This window comes from Schistocerca cancellata, chromosome 4, assembly GCF_023864275.1.
Source record: "Schistocerca cancellata isolate TAMUIC-IGC-003103 chromosome 4, iqSchCanc2.1, whole genome shotgun sequence".
NCBI lineage: Eukaryota > Metazoa > Arthropoda > Insecta > Orthoptera > Acrididae > Schistocerca > Schistocerca cancellata.
The window spans coordinates 863,737,259-863,762,403 of NC_064629.1; the positions used below are offsets into that span (position 1 = coordinate 863,737,259).

At 42.0% G+C, this 25,145-nt stretch overlaps 1 protein-coding gene across 1 annotated transcript in view; it reads right to left on the bottom strand.

Annotated features, from left to right (window-relative positions):
• The window catches only part of LOC126184477 (dynein axonemal heavy chain 7-like), a 1,143,184-nt gene that overhangs the window by 15,259 nt on the left and 1,102,780 nt on the right, over positions 1 to 25,145 (bottom strand). Inside the window, exons 55-56 of the mRNA XM_049926869.1 lie at positions 21,204 to 21,512; positions 10,263 to 10,492 (exon numbers count right to left, since the gene is read on the bottom strand). Of these exons, the coding sequence (XP_049782826.1) occupies positions 10,263 to 10,492; positions 21,204 to 21,512 (539 nt within the window). The remainder of the gene's footprint in view (positions 1 to 10,262; positions 10,493 to 21,203; positions 21,513 to 25,145) is intronic.

The following is a 25,145-nucleotide window of genomic DNA, read 5'->3' on the forward strand; positions in this document are numbered from 1 at the left end:
CCAGTCCAAATCACGTTAATTTCAATTTTCGAAGATGCTAAAAATTCTTTTTTCCTACATAATATACCACTCTCTCAATTAAATCTGTTGAGAGTGTGTTATATTTAACATTAATATATGTCAAGGGGACCCAAAGCTGTGTGCAAATGTGGGCTGTGCCCCCAGCCCGCCTAGCTTTCAGGGAAAGGAAAGATACAGGGTGTAAACGGTATAAGGCGCCAAAATTATACAGATGGCACATCTCGCAATGCTTGACAAAAAAAGTCTACTAACATGTTTGCGTATTTCCTACGGTTGTCCCAGAAAAAAAAAAACAGTTCGTCTCAGGATAATGGTTTTGGAAAAGTAGATACTTGCCGTGCACGTACGTTTGCAATCGGTTCCTGTTATTGCCCGCTGCGCGTGTTGACATCGCGAGCGTAAATCGTAAACACATAGGCAACTGCGGCCTGAGTGGCTGCTTCATTGTAATACACCGAGCGACGACAGTAGGCGAGTAACCTGTGCAGATGTTATTGCAACTCTGTTAACTGTTAGGATGGAAAGGAGATATACTATAGCTGAACTATGCGATATGCATTTAATTTATAGCGAGGCAAAAGGTGTTGCGAGGGCAGCAGTACGAATTTATCGAGAACGCTTCTCACAACGACGACTTCCTGCACGGAAGACATTTGTTGCTATCCACCAAAGGTTTGTGTCATTGTAATTCTCTACTTGTATGCGATTATTATGCATTTACATCTTAATACAATACAGTAGTTATCTGCACCTTTGTAAATTTTCGTCCGTATCCGAAACGTATCTTCTGTTATCATATTCTTAACTGTTTTTGTTACATCATGACAGAATACAAAGTACTAGAAGCATCGCCCGCCACGTGGGTGTATCGCACTTTGCAAGAGGAACGTCTGCGGCCTTACCACATTCAACGCGTACAATCATTGGACGAACAAGCTTTCCCTCCACGACGTGAATTCTCAGAGTGGTTTTTGTTACACAGTGCGCAGCATGATTTTGTCAACAAAATACTCGTGACAGATGAAGCGTGTTTCACTCGCGACGGAATAACTAATTTCCATAACATGCACACGTGGAGTGTACACAATTCTCGCCACGTAGTGGCAACACATTTTCAGCGACGATTTTCCGTAAATGTGTGGGCGGGTATGCTCGATAATTACATTATTGGGCCCTATGTTTTACCTGCACGTTTGACTGGTAACTATTACCGAATGTTTCTAGAGGAAACATTGTTACCAACGTTGTTAGAAGACATTCCGTTAGGCATACGTCATAACATGTGGTTCCTCCACGATGGTGCTCCACCCCACATTGGTCACAGAGTACGCAGACTTTGGATAGTCGATTTACAGGACGATGGATCGGGCGTTCGGGTCCACGTCGATGGCCAGCACGCAGCCCTGATTTAAATCCGCTGGATTTTTACTTTTGGGGCCATATGAAGGAACTTGTTTATGCTGAGCCATTAAATAATGTGGACGAATTGACGCAGAAGATTTTAGATGCTGCCAATACCATAAAGGCCAATGTGCATGTGTGTGAACGAGTGCGACGAAACTGGGTTCGCCGTAATGAAGCATGTGTAGAAGCGAATGGTGGTCATTTCGAACATTTATTGTAGTATTGGTGTAAGAGGAAACGAAGTACAGGGTAGTGGGTTTTCTTTTCGTTACGATGTTGTACAGAAGGAAAATAATGTGAATTTATTATTCGTTATGGCATTGCCGTAAAAAGGTGAAACAGTTGATTGTAATTAATGCACAACTATCTACTTGGTGATTGATTGAATTTGTACTAACGGAAATACATTGTGTTTGATATTAGCTTGTCATTACTACTACGACCTTCGTTATCGACTTGTTGAGAAACAGACTGGTTGTATTCAATTCACGTAAAGCGAATTACACATTCTTGACAACCAAAAAACCGTTTACATTCCTTTTTTCGGTACCACCTGATTATCACACCACGTCGTTGTACACGTCTAATGAGCCCTGGTCGGCTCGTTGCCTTTCTCTGGCTGCCCCGTCATTGTAGGCAATAAGCTTTTAATAACACAAAAATAAAGTACACGATACAAGAAAATGTCATTAGACTTTTTTGTCAAGCACACCGAGATGTACCATCTGTATAATTTTGGCGCCTTATACCGTTTACACTCTGTATAGTGCAGTCAGGCGTTTTTCCCTAAAGAAAGTGATTTAAAAGTCAATATCATGCCAGTTTTTAACAGGGTACGAAGTGAAATTTTTTATTACTATTTACAAGCCATCATTTGCCTTCCAAATTATTAAAAATACTCCATATTGTTTGGTTACCTTTGATATATGTTGTTCTTTTGTTTCACATTAAATCAAACAATGGGTACTCCATGTTGGAATATTGACAACATAAGGAAAAGGTAGTTTGCTTCTGAGTGTAAAAGTGGCATATTTGGGTACAGACAAGCACAACAAAAGACTATTACACATTTAGCTTTCAGCCAAAGCCTCCTTCTGGAAAGAAAACAGATACACATTCATTCTCACAAGCAAGCACTTGTCACACACACATGACCACCTTCTCTTGCAGCTCACACCGGAATGCAACTATCAGGTAGAACGAAATCAGCAATATGAAGTGGGCAGAGAAGGGGAATGCAGAGAGAGATATGAGTGCTGTCTTGTGGAATGTGCAGGGTCTAGACCATGAACAGACAGTGAGGGGGAGGGGGGGGAGGGGGAAGGGAAAATGGAGAGCAAAAAAGAAGAGGAGAAGGAAAGGGGAAAGATGGGAATGTGCATTGCCTGAGAGCAGCACACAGAGAAGGTAAGGGGATGAGAATAGGGAGGAGGTCATAGTCAGAGGGTATGGAAGCTTTTGAAACTGTTGGGTGGAGGATGCAGGGGCATTAGGTTACAGTAAGTTGACACCAGGATAATCTCAAGAACAGAGAATCTGTTGTAAGGATAAATCCCATATGTGTAGTTCAGAAAAGATGGTAGTGGAGGGGAGTATCCAGATGGTATTCACAGGTGTCCCAGCCTCTGGTGGGATAGGTTAAGCCTGTGACGGGGCTGGAATAGGAAGTGTTGGACGGGTGGATTGGGCAGGTCTTGCACCTCAGTCTTTCACAGGGATATGATCCCTGTGGCAAGGGGTTGGGATTGGAAGTGGTATGGGGATGGAATAGGCTGTTGTGGGTGTTGGGTGGATGGCAGAACAAAACTTCAGGAGGGGTGGGGTGGATTCTGGGCAGGATGTCTGTAGTTTCAGGGCATGATGATAGATAATCAAAGCTCTGACAAAGGATATGGTTGAGTTGTTCTAGTCTGGCGTGGTACTGGGTGACAAAGGGGGCACTCCTTTGTAGCTGGTTCTTGGGAGTGGTGGGTATGTGGGGAAATGGCATGGTTGATTTGTTTGCAGACTAGGTCTGGGGTATAGTGTCTGTCTATGAAGGCCTTGGTGAGAGCTTCAGCATGCTGCCCCAGGGAGTTTCTGCCACTACAGATATTCTATCCCCAGATGGCCATGTTTTATGGACAGAGGTGTAGATGGAGCCATCAGAGAGGAGGAGGTGAACTTTAAGTTGAGGTTCTAAGATTGTGAAGGAATGATGATCAGGTCTCTTGGCCCTGGTCCAGATCATAAGAAATCATCAATGAACCTTAATCAGGGTAAGGATTTGGCATTTTGGGAGGCTAGGAAGGTCTCCTAGATGCTTCAAAAACAGGTTGGCATATGAGGGTGCCATTCAGGTGCCTATGGTTGTGCTGAATATTTGTTTGTATACCTTAACAGGGCAGTGGGTTTGGAGTTTGAAAGATGCTGGGAAAGATAGTGTTCAACAGAAGTAAGACTATGGGCATGAGGGATGTTAGTGCAGGGAAGTGGCATCAACAGTGTTGAGTAGGGAACCAGAAGGTAAAGGGGTTGGGAAGATGGAGAGTAGGTGAAGCAAGTGGTTGGCATCTTTGACATCAGGCTAGATTACAGGCAACTGATTGGAGGCGTTGGTCAATGAGGGCCAAAGTTCTTTCAGTTGGGGCCCAGTAACCAGCAACAATGGGGTCCCAGGATTGTTGGGTTTGTGGATTTTGTGAAGCATGTAGAAGTTGTGTCTGTCAGTGGTTGTCATGATAGTGTGGAGGGAAATGGATTCAAGGGGTTTAAGCAGGGATTGGAGATTACGCTGGGCATCTGGGATGGGAACACTCTGTCAGAATTTATAGGTGAAGCAATCAGATAACTGGCAGAGGCTTCCACCAGGCAGTCACTGTGATTCATAACGACAGTGGTGGAAAATTTGTCTGCAGGTAGGATGATTAGGTCAGGAGTTTTTTTGAGGTTGTGTATGGCTGGTCCTTCTTCTCCTGAAAGGTTGCTGTTCTGAGGAAGAGACTTGGGGAAGGAAGATGAGGCCAAGTTGAAGGTAAGGCATTCCTGGAAGGTGACCAGGGGATGGTTGGTGGGGGGGGGGGGGGGCATGAAGATTGGTCGTGGTATGAACTCAAAAGGCAGGGTTCAAAGTTGGGATCAGGTTGGATTTGGCTGGCAACCTGGTGGCAAAGAAGTGTTTCCATTGCAGGGATCAGGAAAAGGAGAATAGGTTTCCTACAAATCTAATATCGTTAATTTGGGGTTAGGGCTAAAAGAGAGGCCTTTGAATAGAACTGAAGCTTCTATGGGGCTGAGGGTTTTGCTGGAAAGGTTAGCAATAGTGTTCTGGGGATGTTTCAGATCTGAATTTGGTGGAGTTTTGGTACGGGGTTTGATGGGATGTAACAAGTTGAAAAGGTCATCTAGGCAGGAGCTGGGTGCTATGAGGGGTTGACAAGGAGGAAAACTGTGGGTAGGATAGGCTTTGGATGGTGGTGCTCTGAAGTGGCAGTAGGATGTCAGCAGATTGGATAACTTATGGAGGTGGTGTCTGGAAAGCTCCTCCAGTTGCTGGAGAACAAGGGATTCAGTTTCAGAGTTATGATGTATTTAGCAGGATTGCACATTACCAGAAACTTGTGGAGTGAACAGAGATGGTTCTGGAATGGCTGTGCCATAAATACGTGTTTTTGCAGTATCAGGTTTGTGAGGGCCAGGGACTGGTGGGATCTGAAAAGATGAAGGTCCTTGTGAAAGTAAGGGTGGGACACAGAAAGGAATTTCTATGGTTAGAATTGAAACAGAATGTGGCATTGCGTTTTAGCCAGGGAAAGGGATACTTTTTTGAACTGGTGCAGAAAGATGGAACAGGGGTCCACTTTGAATGATGTGGAAATGGGCAAATGACAGTGTTTGACAGTTGTGAGGGGAGCTGGATAAAGGAATGGATGTGGTACAGGATTATGCATGTGTTGGAATAAGAGAAGAAAGTGGGAAAGAGGATTGGTTATGTCAAGGTTCACAAGTTTTTGTGGCATGGGTAGGTGTGAAAAATAAAATTCAGACCTATGTAAGGATGAGAGAGGAAGAGGGATCAATAGCAATAATTATAATTTTAAGAATTTGGGGCCTCAGATGCTTCATCAACAATACATGTGGTCATGTAACCATGTGTTGTGTGTGCATTAGATCATTGTCACAGGGTGGCTCATAAATATTTGTGGTTTTCAAGGTGGGGAATAAACACAAAAAAGAAGAGAAAGAATGGGCACTGAGAAGGTTAACACTATAGAGAATAGTAACAAACGAAGTCATCACAGGCCATCCTGTGGTACAACATGTAGCTGAACATAAAATGCATGGGTACAATGGCTCCTTCACAACCTGGGCCATCTGCATTCTCTGCTCCACCACCAGCTTTTGTGAACTGCACATATGTGAGCTATCCTTACAACACATTCTCCACTCCCGAAATTATCCTGGCCTTCAGCCTTTGGTAACCTACTATCTCTACACCCTCCACCCAAGAGCTTCCCCCTCTGTCCTATCATCTCCTCCCTATTCTGGTCCTCTCGCCCTCATTGTGTACCAATCGCAGCCAATGCACCTGCCCATCTTCCCCATTTCCTGCTCCTCTCCTTTTTTGCCATCTGTTTCCTCTCCCCTACCTTTCCACTCTCTGCCTGCAACGTCATTATACTGTACCTGTTGGCAATCTAGTCTCTGCACAGTCTGCCAGACAGCACTCTTATCTCCCCCCCCCCCCACCCATACTATGCCATCCATTCCCCTTCCGTGCCCCCTCAAGACTGCTGTTTCCATTCTACATGACAGTAGCATTCTGGTCAGTGCTGCCAGAGATGGCAGTCACATGTGTGTGAGATGTGCTTGTTTGTGTGAATGAATGTGTGTGCATTTCCTTTTCTGAAAGAGGCTTTTGCCAAAAGCTAAATGTGTTTCTATTTCTTCATTAGATATGTCTGCATCTCAATGTGTCATCTTTACAGTGAGTAGTACACTATCTTTTCCTTATTTCCTTTCATATAAACATGCAGTTGTACACACTATACATATTTACCAACAATTTAATTGATACACTTAAACAATACTTCTATTTTGACTCAATGATTAACCTTTTAGAAGAATAAAAGAATAAACTGTTACATGTAAGTTAGTATTACGCAAATGAGAACTGGCATAAGCAATTTTAACTTAGTTCATAATAATTTTTTTAAAGTTTAATTAATTTTGTCTTTATTTTAAAAATTTTCAGAATTTTTGTGAGAAACAGTGGTCTGTGGAAATTTTCTATGCCTTTAGATTCATAAGATTAAATTACTGACTGTAGGTGAGTAAGTAGTCTGGAGTGGGCAGTTGTACAAAAGGGTCTGACACAAGAACCAAAGCTGTGAGGTCATGAGAAATGCATGGACCACAGCAGTGAGATTTATTTAAATGAAGGAACTGTCAAAACTATCAAGGCAACGCTAAGGGATTAATACACTGAAGGGCCGCAGAAACTGGTACACCTGCGTAATATCGTGTAGGGCCCCCACGAGCATGTAGAAGTGCTGCAACATGACGTATCAGGGACTTGACTAATGTCTGAAGCATTGCTGGAGGGATCTGACACCATGAATCCTGCAGGGCTGTCCATTAATCCATATGAGAGCGAGGGGCTGGAGATCTCTTCTGAACAGCATGTTGTAAGGCATCCCTAATATTCTCTACAGTGTTAATGTCTGGGGAGTTTGGTGGCCAGAAGAAGTGTTTAAATTCAGAAGAGTGTTCCTGGAGCCACTCTGTAGCAATTCCGGACATGTGAGGTGCCACATTGTCCTGCTGGAATTGCTCAAGTCTGTTGGAATGCACAATGGACATGAATGGATGCAGGTGATCAGACAGGATGCTTACATATGTGTCACCTGTCAGAGTCATATCTAGATATGTTATGTGTCGCATATCACTCCAACTGCACGTGACCCACACCATTACAGAGCCTCCACCAGCTTGGACAGTCCCCTGCTGACATGCAGGATCCATGGATTCATGAGGTTGTCTCCATACCCACACATGTCCATTCGCTTGATATAATTTGAAATGAGAGTCATACAACCAGGTAACATGTTTCCAGTCATCAACAGTCCAATTTTGGTGTTGGTGGGCCCAGGTAAGGCATAAAGCTTTGTGTCATGCAGTCATTAAGGGTACATGAGTGGGCCTTCATCTCCTAAAGCCCATATCGATGATGTTTCATTGAATGGTTCACAAGCTGACATTTGTTGATGGCCCAGCCTTGAAATCTGCAGCAATTTGTGGATGGTTGCAATTCTGTCACGTTGAATGATTCTCTTCAGTTGTTATTGCTACCATTCTTGCAGGGTCTTTTTCCAACCATAGCGATATCAGAGATTTGATGTTATACCAGATGAAATGGCTGTACAGGAAAATCCTCACTTCATCGTTACCCCAGAGATGCTGTGTCCTGCACCAAATATAACACCATATTCAAACTCACTTAAATCTTGATAACCTGCCATTGTAGTAGCAGTAGCCAATTTAACAACTGTGCCAGACATTTGTTTTCGTATATATTGCCGACTGCAACGCCATATTCTGTCTGTTTATACAACACTGTATTTGAATACACATGCCTATGCCAGTTTCTTTGGCACTTCAGTGGAGACTGATGTTGTGAAATTGAATTAAGAAGCAGAAATTGATCTGAACTGTGAAATGTTATGGATGTTGGAAATGCATGAATCCCAATATTTGAATTTGTGTTAGTGAGAGAATAACTGTTTAAGTTGAATACAGAAGTAAAGTGATTTATGGGAACTATAGCAATAGGAACATTAAATTGAAACCAAACTCTGTCCAAACAGTCCTTGGAATGCCCAATAGTACTGACCAACTGTCTTGTAATCCTCAGCCTACCGGCATCACTGGATATGATATGGAGGGACATATGGTCAGCACATCACTCTCTTGGCTGTTGTCAGTTTTCATGACCGGAGCCACTACTTCTCAAACAAGTAGCTCTTCAATTTTCCTGAAAAGGGCTGAGTGCACCCCGCATGCTAACAGCACTTGGCAGGCTGACAGTCACCCAGCCAAGTCCTAGGGAAGCCCAACAGTACTTAACTTTGGTGATCTGACAGGAACCAGTGTTACCACTGCAGGAAAGCCATTGGCAATATGAACATTATGTACGCCAATTATGATGAAGGCCTATGTCAGATCAGTGAGTGCAAATTTTTAGCAACTGTGCTGTGTGAACAGGCTAATTACAATAAAACAGGAAAAGTGTTGCTTTACTTTAGTTTCAAGAATTACATCACTAACTGAAACAGAAATTATCAGAACACTGATATTTGGACAGATATTTATTACTAGGCCATGGATGAGTTTATTACTGAGCATGGATAATCCAAATTTATTTACTCTTCTGGCTATTACAATTGCAAGAGCGTGAAGGTGACATGCATGATTTCAGCATAGTAATACCACCTATGTTCTGTTTGTAAGGGAAGATTAAGGAGTGAGTGTCTCTCTCCAAAATCATATTTGAAAGTGTTTTGCTTGTAAGATGATTGTGTTATGTCTCATGTAGGAAGAAGAAGCTTCTACCAACACACATAAAAATTCAGCAACAGTAGGAGTGTGGCCTATTGAGACTGCAGCTTGTCATTCCTTGACATCGCTGCTTATGCTGGCCAGAATCCTATGATTTTCATGCAAATGTAGAATCAGTGGTTCCAGGAGGATCATATCCAGTATTATGCAGGGTTTCAATGGCCCTGCATTACTAATGTTTGATAGGAGAGACATACTGTTTGGTCAACAATGCAGTATCACACTGCCATGTCACACATCATGAGTCAGGAAACAAGACGGTTTGCAGCAAGATGAGTATCCACTGGGCACCATGGATTGTATCACAGTGACTGTTATAGCAGCTACCCTTGATGTGGCAGCAGAAAGAGGTGCATCTGAGCTTGTGCACCCAATTACTGCACTGGACACACAGGAGTGACACCACAACATCTATTTGGAAGAGTGGTGTCTTTGTTGTATCCAGTGTTGTCTCTCCGCTGCCATGTCAGTAGAAGCCACAACAATGGTTACCATGCTGACAGTCCACAGAGCTCCAGAGGTCACTGCACTGCCAATGAGGATACTTGTCTTGCTGTAAACAAGTCCATTTCCTGACTCAAGTTATGAGACATGGCTGTACATTCATGCACAGCTGAGTGAACAATCTGTCCACATTCTCAGGTACCAGTCACATGGAGCCATTGAGAACCTGCATTGCATTCAGTATGGCTCTCCTGAACTCATCTATTCCATTTTTGCATGACCGTCACAGAATCTGATAAATGTGAGTACCAATATTATGAAATGAACCACATTCTTGATGGGCTTTCCTACTGTTGCTGAGCTCCGGCACGTGCTAGTAATCATTTTTCCTATTTACACAATGCATAACACAATCTTCTTACAAGCAACCAACAATAAAATGTGATTTCTGAATGAGAAATCCATTGGGTAATATTTTCTCATATACAGAATGTAAATTGGCTTATGTAGTGCAGTTGCAGTGAAATGTTAATCATTTGCCTAGCCAAGCATATGCTACACATCATGCCAATTCGACATTTGTTATTTCCTGCCTTAATTGTATTACAGTTTTAATGGCCAGCAGTACATTGCAATAGTAAATGACATGTTGGAGTGTTACATGCAATACAACACTGTCAGAAATCTAAGTAGTCTTAACCATCTGCTTATGGTGCTGCTACCTAGCATTTTCATTGTGAATACACAAGATATCATAAAATACCAAATATGGAATACAGATTTAACAAAGTAATCACCTGATACAATCCCAACGAGCACCATCCAAAAACAATCCATATGTATAGACACCATCATCTGGAGCCTCATTCACAGAATAAACTGAAAGAACTTCAAAGTCAAAGTCCAACATGCAAATGTGAATGCCATGTTTTCTGACATAATTTAACTTAATTGCACTAAGAAAGGCTTGAGTGAAGAAGAATCCTGGTAACCAAAAAGATGATGGTATTCCTTTTTCACACCAGTCCTGTAACACCAGTGAAACAAAGTTTTTGGATTATACATTGTACTGTAAAAGTACAGTAAATTTTTGTGGATAAAGTGTAAAAACCTCTTTTAAGTACAACTTCCACAAGCTTCCAAATACTTGTGACATTGTACAATATTAAGAAACTCAGGATGGAAAAAAATACCTATATGAAGCTAGGTGACCGGTGACCAAATAGAAGGAATTTTGAGCAGCAGATAGGCACATAGGGATGAATGATTACCCACAGTCTACCATAGACAATTGTCATCTTTTCTTTTAGCTTTCATTTCGATCCTCTACTTGTACTATCTTCTAGCTATATATCACAACATTCACCTGTTATGCCCCCTGCCTATTTGCAAAGGTGCCAGCAGCTGTACAGTGTGTATCTACACTTTTATTTTCTCTCCTTACCCCGTCCCACACCACCTGCTACTCCTTCACTTTTCTACCTTATCTGTGTTCAGCTGGTCCAACTGTCATCACTACTAGCAGCAACCAGGATATGGCATTGGGAGAGAGAGTGGCTGTGTACGTATGAGCTTTAAATGATGACAGCAACAAGAAAGTGCTTCCAAGGTCCATTCATAGATCCTTCTTTCCATCTGACCTATCATGTTGTTGTTGTTGTCTTCAGTCCTGAGACTGGTTTGATGCAGCTCTCCATGCTACTCTATCCTGTGCAAGCTGCTTCATCTCCCAGTACTTACTGCAACCTACATCCTTCTGAATCTGCTTAGTGTATTCATCTCTTGGTCTCCCTCTACAATTTTTACCCTCCACGCTGCCCTCCAATGCTAAATTTGTGATCCCTTGGTGCCTCAGAACATGTCCTACCAACCGGTCCCTTCTTCTTGTCAAGTTGTGCCACAAACTCCTCTTCTCCCCAATTCTATTCAATACTTCCTCATTAGTTTTGTGATTTACCCATCTAATCTTCAGCATTCTTCTGTAGCACCACATTTGGAAAGCTTCTATTCTCTTCTTGTCTAAACTATTTATCATCCATGTTTCACTTCCATACATGTCTACACTCCATACAAATACTTTCAGAAACAACTTCCTGACACTTAAATCTATACTCGATGTTAACAAATTTCTCTTCTTCAGAAACTCTTTCTTTGCCATTGCCAGTCTACATTTTATATCATCTCTACTTCGACCATCATCAGTTATTTTGCTCCCCAAATAGCAGAACTCCTTTACTACCTTAAGTGTCTCATTTCCTAATCTAATTCCCTCAGCATCACTCGACTTAATTCCATTATCCTTGTTTTGCTTTTGTTGATGTTCATCTTATATCCTCCTTTCAAGACACTGTCAATTCCGTTCAACTGCTCTTCCGAGTCCTTTGCTGTCTCTGACAGAATTACAATGTCCTCGGCAAACCTGAACGTTTTTATTTCTTTTCCATGGACTTTAATACCTACACCGAATTTTTCTTTTGTTTCCTTTACTGCTTGCTCAGTATACAGATTAAATAACATCGGGGACAGGCTACAACCCTGTCTCTCTCTCTTCCCAACCACTGCTTCCCTTTCATCCCCCTCGACTCTTATAACTGCCATCTGGTTTCTGTACAAATTGTAAATAGCCTTCCGCTCCCTGTATTTGAAAGAGAGTATTCCAGTCAACATTGTCAAAAGCTTTCTCTAAGTCTACAAATGCTAGAAATGAAGGTTTGCCTTTCCTTAATTTATTTTCTAAGATAAGTCATAGGGTCAGTATTGCCTCACATGTTCCAACATTTCTGCGGAATGCAAACTGATCTTCGCCGAGGTCGGCTTCTACCAGTTTTCCCATTTGTCTGTAAAGAATTCACGTTAGTATTTTGCAGCTGTGACTTATTAAACTGATAGTTCGGTAATTTTCACATCTGTCAACACCTGCTTTCTTTGGGATTGGAATTATTATATTCTTCTTGAAGTCTGAGGGTATTTTGCCTGTCTCATACATCTTGCTCACCAGATGGTAGAGTTTTGTCAGGAATGGCTCTCCCAAGGCCGTCAGTAGTTCCAATGGAATGTTGTCTACTCCTGGGGCCTTGTTTCAACTCAGGTCTTTCAGTGCTCTGTCAAACTCTTCACACAGTATCGTATCTTCCATTTAATCTTCATCTACATCCTCTTCCATTTCCATAATATTGTCCTCAAGTACATCGCCCTTGTATAGACCCTCTATGTACTACTTCCATCTTTCTGCTTTCCCTTCTTTGCTTAGGACTGGGTTTCCATCTGAGCTCTTGATATTCATACAAGTGGCTCTCTTTTCTCCAAAGGTCTCTTTAATTTTGCTGTAGGCAGTATCTATCTTACCCCTAGTAAGATAAGCCTCTACATCCTTACATTTGTCCTCTAGCCATCCCTGCTTAGCCATATTGCACTTCCTGCCGATCTCATTTTTGAGACGTTTGTATTCCTTTTTGCCTGCTTCATTTACTGCGTTGTTATATTTTCTCCTTTCATCAATTCAATTCAATATTTCTTCTGTTGCCCAAGGATTTCTACTAGCCCTCGTCTTTTTACCTACTTGATCCTCTGCTGCCTTCACTACTTCATCCCTCAGAGCTACCCATTCATCTTCTACTGTATTTCTTTCCCCCATTCCTGTCAATTGTTTCCTTATGCTTTCCCTGAAACTCTGTACAACCTCTGGTTTAGTCAGTTTATCCAGGTCCCATCTCCTTAAATTCCCACCTTTTTGCAGTTTCTTCAGTTTTAATCTACAGTTCATAACCAATAGATTGTGGTCAGAGTCCACATCTGCCCCTGGAAATGTCTTACAATTTAAAACCTGGTTCCTAAATCTCTGTCTTACCATTATATAATCTATCTGATACCTTCTAGTATCTCCAGGATTCTTCCATGTATACAACCTTCTTTTATGATTCTTGAACCAAGTGTTAGCTATGATTAAGTTATGTTCTGTGCAAAATTCTACCAGACGGCTTCCTCTTTCATTTCTCTCCCCCAATCCATATTCACCCACTATGTTTCCTTCTCTCCCTTTTCCTACTCTCGAATTCCAGTCACCCATAACTATTAAATTTTCATCTCCGTTCACTACCTGAATAATTTCTTTTATCTCATCATACATTTCATCAATTTCTTCATCATCTGCAGAGCTAGTTGGCATATAAACTTGTACTACTGTAGTAGGTGTGGGCTTCATGTCTATCTTGGCCACAATAATGCGTTCACTATGCTGTTGGTAGTAGCTCACCTGCACTCCTATGTTTTTTAATTAATTATTAAACCTACTCCTGCATTACCCCTATTTGATTTTGTATTTATAACCCTGTATTCACCTGACCAAAAGTCTTGTTCCTCCTGCCACCCAACTTCACTAACTCCCCCTATATCTAACTTCAACCTATCCATTTCCCTTTTTAAATTTTCTAATCTACCTGCCTGATTAAGGGATCTGACATTTCACGCTGAGATCTGTAGAACGCCAGTTTTTTTTCTCCTGATAACGACGTCCTCCTGAGTAGTCCCCGCCCGGAGATCCGAATGGGGGACTATTTTACCTCCGGAATATTTTACCCAAGAGGACGCCATCATCATTTAACCATACAGTAATGCTGCATGCCCTTGGGAAAAATTACAGTTGTAGTTTCCCCTTGCTTTCAGCCGTTCGCAGTACCAGCACAGCAATGTTTTGGATAGTGTTGCAAGGCCAGATCAGTCAATCATCCAGACTGTTGCCCCTGCAACTACTGAAAAGGCTGCTGCCCCTCTTCAGGAACCACACGTTTGTCTGACCTTTCAACATATACCTCTCCGTTGTGGTTGCACCTACGGTACGGCCATCTGTATCGCTGAGGCACACAAGCCTCCCCACCAATGGCAAGGTCCATGGTTCATGGGGGGAGGTGACCTATCATATTGTGGAAAATAAAGAATTTTACAATGAGAAATGTAATACAGGATGATGATATGTTGAAAGCATAATCACATTAGGTAGATAAGCTATAAAAGTGGTTGTTAATAATTATTGTTTCATGACAAAATGCTATGAAAATGTGTAAAAAGAACTATTACAACCCTTCTGCATTGACATGGAATATAGTTACGCTAAACGTATTGAATCTAATTAAAGACTACAACAAATTTGGTCCTGTGACAAAATGTGCCATTTTTTATTGTATCTCCTCTATCTCACCTATCAGTCCTACCTGGTAAGGTTCCAAGACTGATGAGCAATACCCACGAATCAATCAGATAAGTGCCTTGTAAGGCACTTGTTTTGTGGATGAGTTACATTTCTTTAAGATTCTTCCTATGAATCTCAGTTCGGCATTTGCTCCTCTTACTATTTGTTGTATGTGAAGGTTGCTCCAGATAGTTACTCATAAGTATTTTATGGTAATACTGCTTCCAGAAAATTCGTCATCAAAAGTGCATTTGTATATAAGTGGATTTGTTTTCCTGTGTATGCACAATCATTTGTACATTAGTGGATTTCTTTTTCTACATATGCACAATATGTTACATTTATTTATGTTTAGGGTCATTGCCAGAGCCTGCACCATTAATGTATCCTCTGCAGGTCTTTGTGTGAACTGATACTGGCTTCTGGCATTGCTGATTTCTTACAGACAACCATATCATCTATGAACAGTCTTGAGGAGCTTCCAACACTATCTACTAGATCATTTCTGTACATTGTAAACAGTAACAGTACTGTCACACTCCCTTGGAGTACTCTGGAAATTATCCTTGCATCTGTCAATTTTATTTCATTAAGAGTGGCATGTTGAGTTTTGTCTGTAAGAAACTCTTGAATTCAGTGGTAAATCTGATCTTATACATGGTAAACTCATATTTTATTTCAATAAACAACAGAGTGGGGTGGCATCAAATGCCTTCCTGAAGTCAAGGAACATGACATCAACCCAAGTGCCACTGTCTACAGCACTATGGATCTCATGGAGAAACAGAGTGAACTGAGATTTGCAAATCTTTGTTTGCCAAATCCATGACAGTTTTTGCAGAGGAGATTTTCATTCTCCAAAAATTTTATAATTCTTGAATATAAAATATGTTACATAATTCTACACTAGATTGAGGATATATGCCTATAGTTATGTGCATCAGTCCTATGACCCTTTATGCAAACAAGAATAACATGTGCTTTTTCTATTCACTATGCACTCTTCATTGCTCCAGCAAACTATGCTAAATTGCTGCCAGAAGGGTATCAAATTCTTTTGGATAATGTTTGTAGAATATTACAGGTATCTCATCTGGTTCTGATGCCTTTCCAGTACTAAGCAATTATAGTTGTTTTTCTATTCCATGATCAGTTATCTACCATTTTGACATTCATATGATGATTGAAAGGAGGGGCTGTATTATGATCGACCAAACTCTCTTAGGCTTTGTTATGTCCGCACTATAACACAACAAATATTCCATGATAACCAAATTTATTTGACCTTCTGTCACTCAAAACAAAACTTAAGTTCGACTACACAACACTTTGCTTGCTGTAGCGCCAAGGAGAAAAGAGAGTCACTAGTAGAGAATACAAGTCCAGACCACAGCCAACTAGTCGATACCGACGCGTCTTAAGTTTCCAGTCACGGAGGCCACAGTACGGTTCGGTCATCATGAATCCAGCAGCCGGGTAGTAACACAGTCATCGGCGAAGATTGAACTGGTTAAACAGGCTCAGGGAGCTTGCTTAAATCCGCAGGTCCGGCCAATCAGAGTGTTGGTAGATGGCGCCTTTATAAGGTTGCTCACTCTGGTGGCAAGGGCAGTGCCGCCAGGGTAATCCATATTGATAGTGGTGTGTACGCTGCCCCTAACCTCGCGATGACACATTCACTTGTGCCAGTTGTTGACATCGTACTCGCTGTGTGCTGAGCATGTTGTAGCACACCACGCTGAGTTGATGGCTACTGTGCGGCAGCCGATATGACAGGCTTTTAGTTAGATTGGATAAAAACTAGATTTATCTTTGTATTGGACAATATGACATGTATTTATGTTCTTTAGTAATTACTATGGTGTTGAGATTTATATTTTATGTATTCTATGTTTAATGAGTAAATTATCTCCTCAAAGTAATTTTCAAACTGTTCATTCACAATAACGTCAGACAAATCCTTGTCTCTGGCACCAGTTTTGATAGCATGAGACTCTCAATCTATACCTGGCAAGTTGAAGCCATCCCCTATTCTAACATCTCAATTTGGAAAGGTATTAATGACATTATGCAAGTTCTCTCTGAAGTGTTCTATCACTAGAGGTCCTGAATGAGACAGTCTATAAAAGCATCTGATTGCCATTTCTGACTGACCTTTGATGCTTAACTCCACCCAGACTAGTTCACTTTCAGAATCCATGTTAACCTTGCTAGATATTATGTAATTCTTTACTGCAGCAAATATGCCACTACCACTGGTTACAACCTATTCTGATGATAAATATTCCAATCTGAACTTAGGATTTCACTGCTGTTCCTTTCCGGTTTCAACAAGCTTTCTGTTCCTAACAATAATTCTGGAACATTTCCTTGGATGCTCCAGTATTTTACTGTTATCATGGACTCAATATCTGCACTGGAAAAAATGAAAGAAATGTTTACAATCTTTTCATATTTAATAGATAACTCATTGGCTTCAGACCAAAAACTGGATAACCTGAGGGAATCTTTACTCTGCTCCTTCAGTTCATTTATTTCCTAACCAGAATTGATGAAAGTTGTATCATCTGCATAAAGGACAGATTTGCATGGTATATTGCTGGGCATATCATTTACAGATATTATGTACAATAGTGGCCCAAGTGCTGGTCCTTGGGGAATGCCTCCAGTAAAATTCAGAAAGTGTGGATTATGATCATTGTAGCTTATGATTGGTATCTTGTTACTGAGATAGGGTGTAATGAGGGAGCATTCATCTGCAGCCGTTCACACACTCGCCTTTCACATGGTGCAAGCCATGCTTCCATGTCGGACTTCTGCACTGTGAATGTTGCATCGGACAGTTCTAGAGCCTCATTTCCTAGTGCTTTGGTGCCATTCTCATCTGCTGCGACAGACTGCTTGCTTGCACCTTACACTGTGCCGTTTGCGTCAACTGCGCCAGCCCAGCATCCATGTCATATGAGTGATACAAGGGACTCACATATGGAACGAGCTGCACCTTCATTGCCACCACCAGGCCGCTTACCGACCCTGCCCCCACTATCTGAGGACAACCCAGCAATGTGGTTTGCACTATTAGAGAACTTGTTTGGACTGTACCGCATCACTGATGACGATTCAGAATTCCTGTGCCTCATGACTCAAATGCGTGGCCACACAGATCTGATCTGCAACCTACTTCTGATGCCGCCGCTAACTTCAAAGTATGATTTCGCAAAACAGACTATCATCAATCACATTTTGTGTTCCCCACAAGAGGTTATTCTGCGAATACTGCACAAGGAACAGCTCAGTGCCTGCACCCCATCTTAGCTTTGGCACCAGCTGTGCCTCTCGAGCAGATAATGCCTGACGAAACCCTGTGGTCGGTGTGGTTATCAAACCTGCCTGCAGATCTCCAGGTTCGTCTCCTCCCCCACGCCCTGGAATCCATCAGTTTGCAGCTGCAGATAGCTGACCAGGTTTAGTCACTCACACACCAGTGCTACCAGCAGGAGATCATGCCACAGGTTGGCACTCCTGCACTGGTACCTCTCCCAGCTGCAGGCAGCAGCAGGCTGTGCTCGGCCTCCCAGATTGCAGCGCCACCTGGCACTCGGCATGCACACACTCCGCCCACTGAGCCGCTGTATATTGCACCTGCACCTACTACCCTGCAGTACAAACCTGAACACATAGAGGATGATCGACCACCTCCTCTTCCAACGTACCCTCACTGTTGGTACCACACCATATTTGGCGACTACACAAGGAAGTGCCGTCCCCCTATGCAAGCATCCGAAAAGCCAATCATCCGATATGCGCCAACCCATGCTACATTCCATCCGTGCCTCTGTCCTGTCGAATGGCTGCCTTTAGGTCAAAGACTGTTCTTTGAGCTGCAACTTCTTTGTGGACACTGTGGCTGGTGTCTCAGTCATACCTAAATTGATGGTCACATGCCCCCTCACGTGCACACGCTCTCTCCTGTGAGCCGTGAACTCATCAATACTCGAGACCTAAGGCTCTGTCGAGCTTCAACTGTGCCTCTCTAAAGGAATCTCCCTCCCCTGGATTTTCCATGTGGTGGACATCACAGAACCAATCCTGGGAATTGACTTCTTATCGTCTTTAAACGTCATTCGAGGTTCTCTGTTTCATCACACCTCTTACTCTCACATCCCATGTGACTGTGCTCTACCACCTGCTCCGAGTGTAAACGCCATTAACTGTTTAGTGCATCAGTGAGTGGCTCACACGAGCAGGTCTTGTGCAACTGTGAATCGCGTCCTGTCAGAAAGTGCCAAGACGTGTGCCCTCCGCTGTGAGAATGCCGTTTTGCAATATCGCATTGCACCCAACAGGATGAGCTTGTGCAATTACAGCCTACATCTATTCACACCATTCAGCAGTGCCAACACCCGAGCCTGCATCTGCCACACCTGACAGCTCTGCTGACAACAGCACATAGGTTAGCAACACCATACCTATCTCATGAGACTCCAGTCGCAACCACACAGTGTTACCACCGCCTCCCCCACCCCCATCAAGTATGTCCCATCTCTCACTTGTTTCACAAACTGACACACGCATGCCTCATGACAGTCCAGCTGTCCGAGCTCTGACCACGCCACCACGTGCACGCCTGCCCAGTGTGTTGATAAACATTTCCCCCCTCTCAAACCTCCTCGCAAGGCTTGCTCCATAGCTCCATGTGTGCCAGCAGCGTTGTCACTGTTGAGCGCGCCTCTCTCGCACACTACAGACAATAGTCAGCATCTATGCACACCACTCGTGCCCGCCTCATGCTCAGTACTCTCAAATTCCATCTGCACTAGCCGAACATAACATAAACGTGACTTTTTCGCTGCCATTCCCCTCTTGAGCAGACAACTACGCTGCTTCCAAGCCATGCACCCCTAATAAATCAACCGACACCAAACCCTGCCTGTGCACAGTCATCGAACATTCAGTTTCCAACGTCATGAACGGAACTGTTCACAACATCATCACATCTGAGGGCCCATCTATTCGTCACAAGGCTCGTCACCTTAACCCGCTCAAGTTACGCTCAGCTCGCCAGAAAATATAGGAATTTCTTGAGGCGGGAATTTTACATCCCTCCGATAATAACTGGTTGTCACCCATACACCTCACTCCTAAACAGGACGGCTCCTTTCGTATGTGTGGCGATTACAGATGCTTGAACGCTAGAACTGTGCTGGTCAAATATCCTATACGAAACAATTCCAACTTCACTCAGGTACTCGTGGGTGCTACAATTTCCAGTGTACTGGATTGCAAACACACTTATCACCAAATCCCAGTTGTACCCAAAGACATTTTGAAAAAGGCGATTAGCACCTCTTTCGTGTTGTATGAGTACCAGTTCGTGCTATTTGTATTAAAAAACGCCACCCAGATGTGGCAACACATTATTGACTCTCTCTTACTCCAGCTTGACTTCTATTTAGTATATCTCAATGATATACTGATCTGCAGCAAATCTGCACAAGATCATGAACGCCACATGACGATAGTAAAGGACACTCCCCCATCAAATGGAATGGAGATCAGCACTGACAAACTGCAACTGTGCCAACAGTCTGTCCAATTCTTGGGGTACACAGTCTCGGCCGCCGGTATACACACCCCTGAACCTAAGGCGCAATCAATCTTATACATGCCACTCCCTACCACATACAAAGAGCTCCTTAGGTTCCTGGGAATGATAAACTACTACTGTCGTCATTTGCCTGCAGCAGCCAACAAATAGGTAGAGGCAGTGTGTTTACTTTCATCAGAGTAAGTAAGGACTTATGAAGTAAGTGTTGCATATGCTTTTGTAAACAGTCAATGTTTTAATTTCTCATCTTTTTCATTTTTTGTCCTCATTTGCTCAATTTTATCTCTGTTTGAAATTAATTTTTTCCACCCTTTGCCAAACCTAAAATTTTGCTCCCTAGTCTTGCCTAGTGTTAGAAATGGCCCTGGTTGCAAGGATAACTTCTATCAATGTAATTCAGAAAAGCTGGTGCTGGAGGTAAGGATCTAGATGGCATGGGTTGTGTACCAGCATTTGAACTTGAACATATTGTACTCAGCAGCATGTTTCACCACTGGGTGGTACTGCACACTTGCTGTTGTCTCCCTCCAATTCATTCATTTTTGTGTGACAATAGACAATCGGTTCAGTATAAGTCTTCCTGGCAAGTTCTGTGTGCAAAGAATATCCATACAAACTTCAATGTAAGAACGGTGGAACTGCTATTAAATGGACTTAAAATATGTTAATTCAGTAATTACAAACAGACACAATTCAAAACAAAACAGGGTCATAACAGAGGAATATGGAGCCAGATATAATTATGAGCTGTGTAATTAATATGTAGTGGTGGTGCTCCAAGACTAAATTTCACAAAGTATGAGGACAAATAGAGCATGTAAATTTTTACCCTCTTAGTGTTGCACGTCATTAATATGAATGGAAACAATGAACAAAAACCAATATCATCATGAAAATTTCCCTAACATAAATAACTGAATAATCTGCTAAGTAATGATTACTTACTTTAAAAAAATTTACACGTTTTTGCAGATCTGAGATGTAGCTACCTAGTAGTTTCACACTGGGATATGATGCTTTAATCCAGAGAGAAGGAACTCGATTCTCCACCAAGGAAAGGATAACATCTTCAAATGTAGAAGTGAGGGATGATAAACCATTAACACAATCTAGAAGTGTATGAAGACTAGTTTTGATGGTGTTTAACAGAGTATTGAAACGTCCAACTTCTTGATTCAGTACTGAATTCATGGTTTCTTGATAGAGTGCTGGATACTTATCATATATATATTTCTCATCAAATTTATCTGGTATCTGTAAAGCAAATAAATTCATTAGCATTAATCAAGAACATATATATCTGAAAGTTATTTATTTAATATCAATGAATAAGAAACATGAACTAAAAATACACATTATTGCACTGTTATTTCCTCAATAATTGTGATTTATCTGCATTTGGGTATATAGGTTGTTCATATAAAAATAAGGTGAAACTGGTTTGAATGACTTCATATACCTCTAGGTTAAAATATTTGACAGTTATTTGTCATATTAAGTGTTAGTGGATGTTCCAGAACTCTCTTCAAAACATTTAGAGCTGTAGTAAGAGGGTTTGTTTACATGAGATGTGTAAGTGATAAATACATGGAGTGTTTGTACTGTGACATAAATGAAAACTATGAGTTTAAGAGCAGCAAATTATTGACCAACAAGGTTTCAGTGAAGATGGTTTATAGTCATAAATATTATCCAAGATTCCATTTGCTTTCTCTAATAGAAGTTCTGGTGTTTTATCAGTGATGATAATGTTACTGTTATCAACAAAGAGAACTTTTCCTCCATCTCTTATAATGCCTCAAAAAGTCATTATATAAAGGTTGATTATAATTAGAGTTCCAGTTTCAAAATGCTGTAAGAAATGAACCATTGCTTTAAATGACATCAAATTTGAATGGAATATTATCAAAGAAGGGGGAAATGTTATCAAAAAATGTTTTACAACTAGCTGGCACTGTAAGTGACAGAATATGCAAAATAAAAGACAAGTGATATGCAGCTGTGCCTCAGATTGTGTCAGAGACAGTCAGCATGACTGTCTCAATGTAGGATCATGCACTGCTGGTAAGGCTTTTTTTAATAGAATGGTGCCTGTGTGCTAGTAACTCTGCAGAAATTCTACACATGGATACAGAAAAAGGCATTGCTCCAATATTTGCCAAAGGCCTGGAGAAACTGATATTAAAATTTAGAAGATGGGTTCCTTTAAAGTGCAGTCTGCCAGAGCAAGGAAAACAGGTGATCGAACATCAGTAGGAGATGTGATGACAGCATTACAGAAGGTTTTGAGTGGAAGTGTGCAAACATGCATTGCATGGGGAATTACCCAAACTATGGATATGCCTGTGAGCAAAGTGCATAAAATTCTACAAAACATCCTGCATTGATATCCATGCAAGATTTCCCATGTTCAGGAATTGCTGCATGCTAACCTGCCAGTAAGACAAACATCTGTTCTAAAGTGTCTTGCTTGCATGGAAGCAGATTATGAATGGCAATGGAACATTCTATTGAGAGACGAAGCCCATTTTGATCTCCAAGGACATGTCAATACCCAGAACTGCAGAATACAGTATGGGCAATGGAAAATCCACTTGCACATCAACTGTTGTTGCTTTATTCTGTGAAGATAATTTTGTGGTGTGGGTTGCCAACCCTGTTTGTAATTGGGCAGTATTTTTTCAAGGAGATGGGTCCTGTGGGTTCTGTTACCTGTATCATCACTGGCAAATGCTATGAGACTCTTTTGCATACAAATCTCATCCAGACACTTCAGTACTGTGAATGTGTGGCTAGGATCATTTTTATGCAAGATGATACTCTTCTGCACATTGGACAGCCAGTGAAGCAGATGCTGCAGAGGCATTTTGGAAATGCTAGAATTATCAGCCATCATTTCCCTACAACCTGGGCCTCCAGATCACCTGACCTTAATCCAGTTGACTTCTGCTTGTGGGGTTATCTGAAAGATGCTGTTTCAGTGCTCCAGTTACAAACATAGCTGAACTGCAGGCATTCACTGTGCAACACATTCTTAATATGACCCGTGACATACTCTGATCTGTTATGGAACACCCTTTGTCTTAGTTTCAACTTGTGGCAGAAAATGTTGGACAGCATATCAAACATGTATTGTACCAGTGTCACGACAATTAAAAATCAATTTCATTCTTAATTTTTGTGTTTTTTGGTCTCAGGACAGTTAAAGGCTGATGTCAGTGTTACTTTTAATGTGGTTTTCAGCCTCAGGAGAATTAAAGACTGATTTTTTTCCCATCTGGTGTGTTACAACCCTGCTGTGGTGGATGGGTTTACCTAGCTAAGTGCCACAAATGTTGAATGCCAAACTTGTGTATATATGCACATTGCACAGTGTGGTTGTTTTAATGTACAACACACACCATAGTAATTGTATTGTTATTCATCTGTCATTTGTAGGCAAACCCATTTATGTTATGATGCATAAACATCATGTCCACCCTTTTTATTGCTCATGAAAACCACACATTGCATGTTGTACCACCATACAGCAAGACCTTCAGAGGTGGTTGTCCTGATTGCTGCATACACTGGTACTTTTAATACCCAGTAGCACCTCCTCTTGCATTGATGCATGCCTGTATTCATTGTGGCATACTATCCACAAGTTCATCAAGCCACTGTTGGTCCAGATTGTCCTACAACTCAACGGCAATTCAGCATAGATCCGTCAGAGTGATTGGTGGGTCATCCATAAACAGCTATTTTCAATCTACCCCAGGCATGTTTGATAGGGTTCATGTCTGGAGATCACGCTGGCCACTCTAGTCAAGCGATGTCATTATCCTGAAGGAAGTCATTCACAAGATGTGCACGATGGGGGCGCGAATTTTTGTCCATGAAGATGAATGCCTCTCCAATATGATGCTGATATGATTGCACTATCGGTCAGAGGATGGCATTCATGTATCGTACAGCCATTACAGTGCCCTCCATGACCACCAGCAGCATACATCCGCCCCACATAATGCCACCCCAAAACAGCAGAGAACCTCCACCTTGCTGCACTCGCGGGATAGTGTGTCTAAGGCATTCAGTCTGACTGGGTTGCCTCCAAACACATCACCAATGATTGTTTGGTTGAAGGCATATGTGACACTTATTGGTGAAGTGAACATGATGCCAATCCTGAGCTGTCATTTTGGCATGTTGTCGGGCCCATCTGTACTGCACTGCATGGTGTCGTGGTTGCAAAGATGGGCCTCACGATGGATGTCAGGAGTGAAGTTGTGCATCATGCAGCCTATTTCCCACAGTTTGAGTCATAACACAATGTCCTGTGGCTGAACGAAAAACATTATTCAACATGGTGGCTTTGCTGTCAGGGTTCCTCCGAGCCGCAATCCGTAGGTAGCAGTCATCCAATGCAGTGGTAGTCCTTGGGCGGCCTGAGCAAGGCATGTCGTTGACAGTTTGTGTCTCTCTGTATCTCCTCCATGTCCAAACAACATCATGTTGGTTCACTCCAAGATACCTAGACACTTCCCTTGTTGAGAGCCACCACTTCCTGGCACAAAGTAACACTGCAGATGTGATCAAACTTCAATATTGACTGTCTAGGCATGGTTGAACTACAGACAACACGAGCCGTGTACCTCCTTCCTGGTGGAATGACTGGAACTGATTGGCTGTTGGATCCCCTCCATCTAATAAGTGCTGCTCATAGATAGTTGTTTACATCTTTGGGTGGTTTGAACTGTCTGTACTGAATTACTCAGTTACACTTACAAAATGACCTATACGGAGGCTTCCTATATGTTTGGTGTCATGAATCATTTGGTCATTATCTTTAATTACTAAATCATTTCGTTCCCCGACAAACACTCCTAAAAATGGCTTCTAACTATG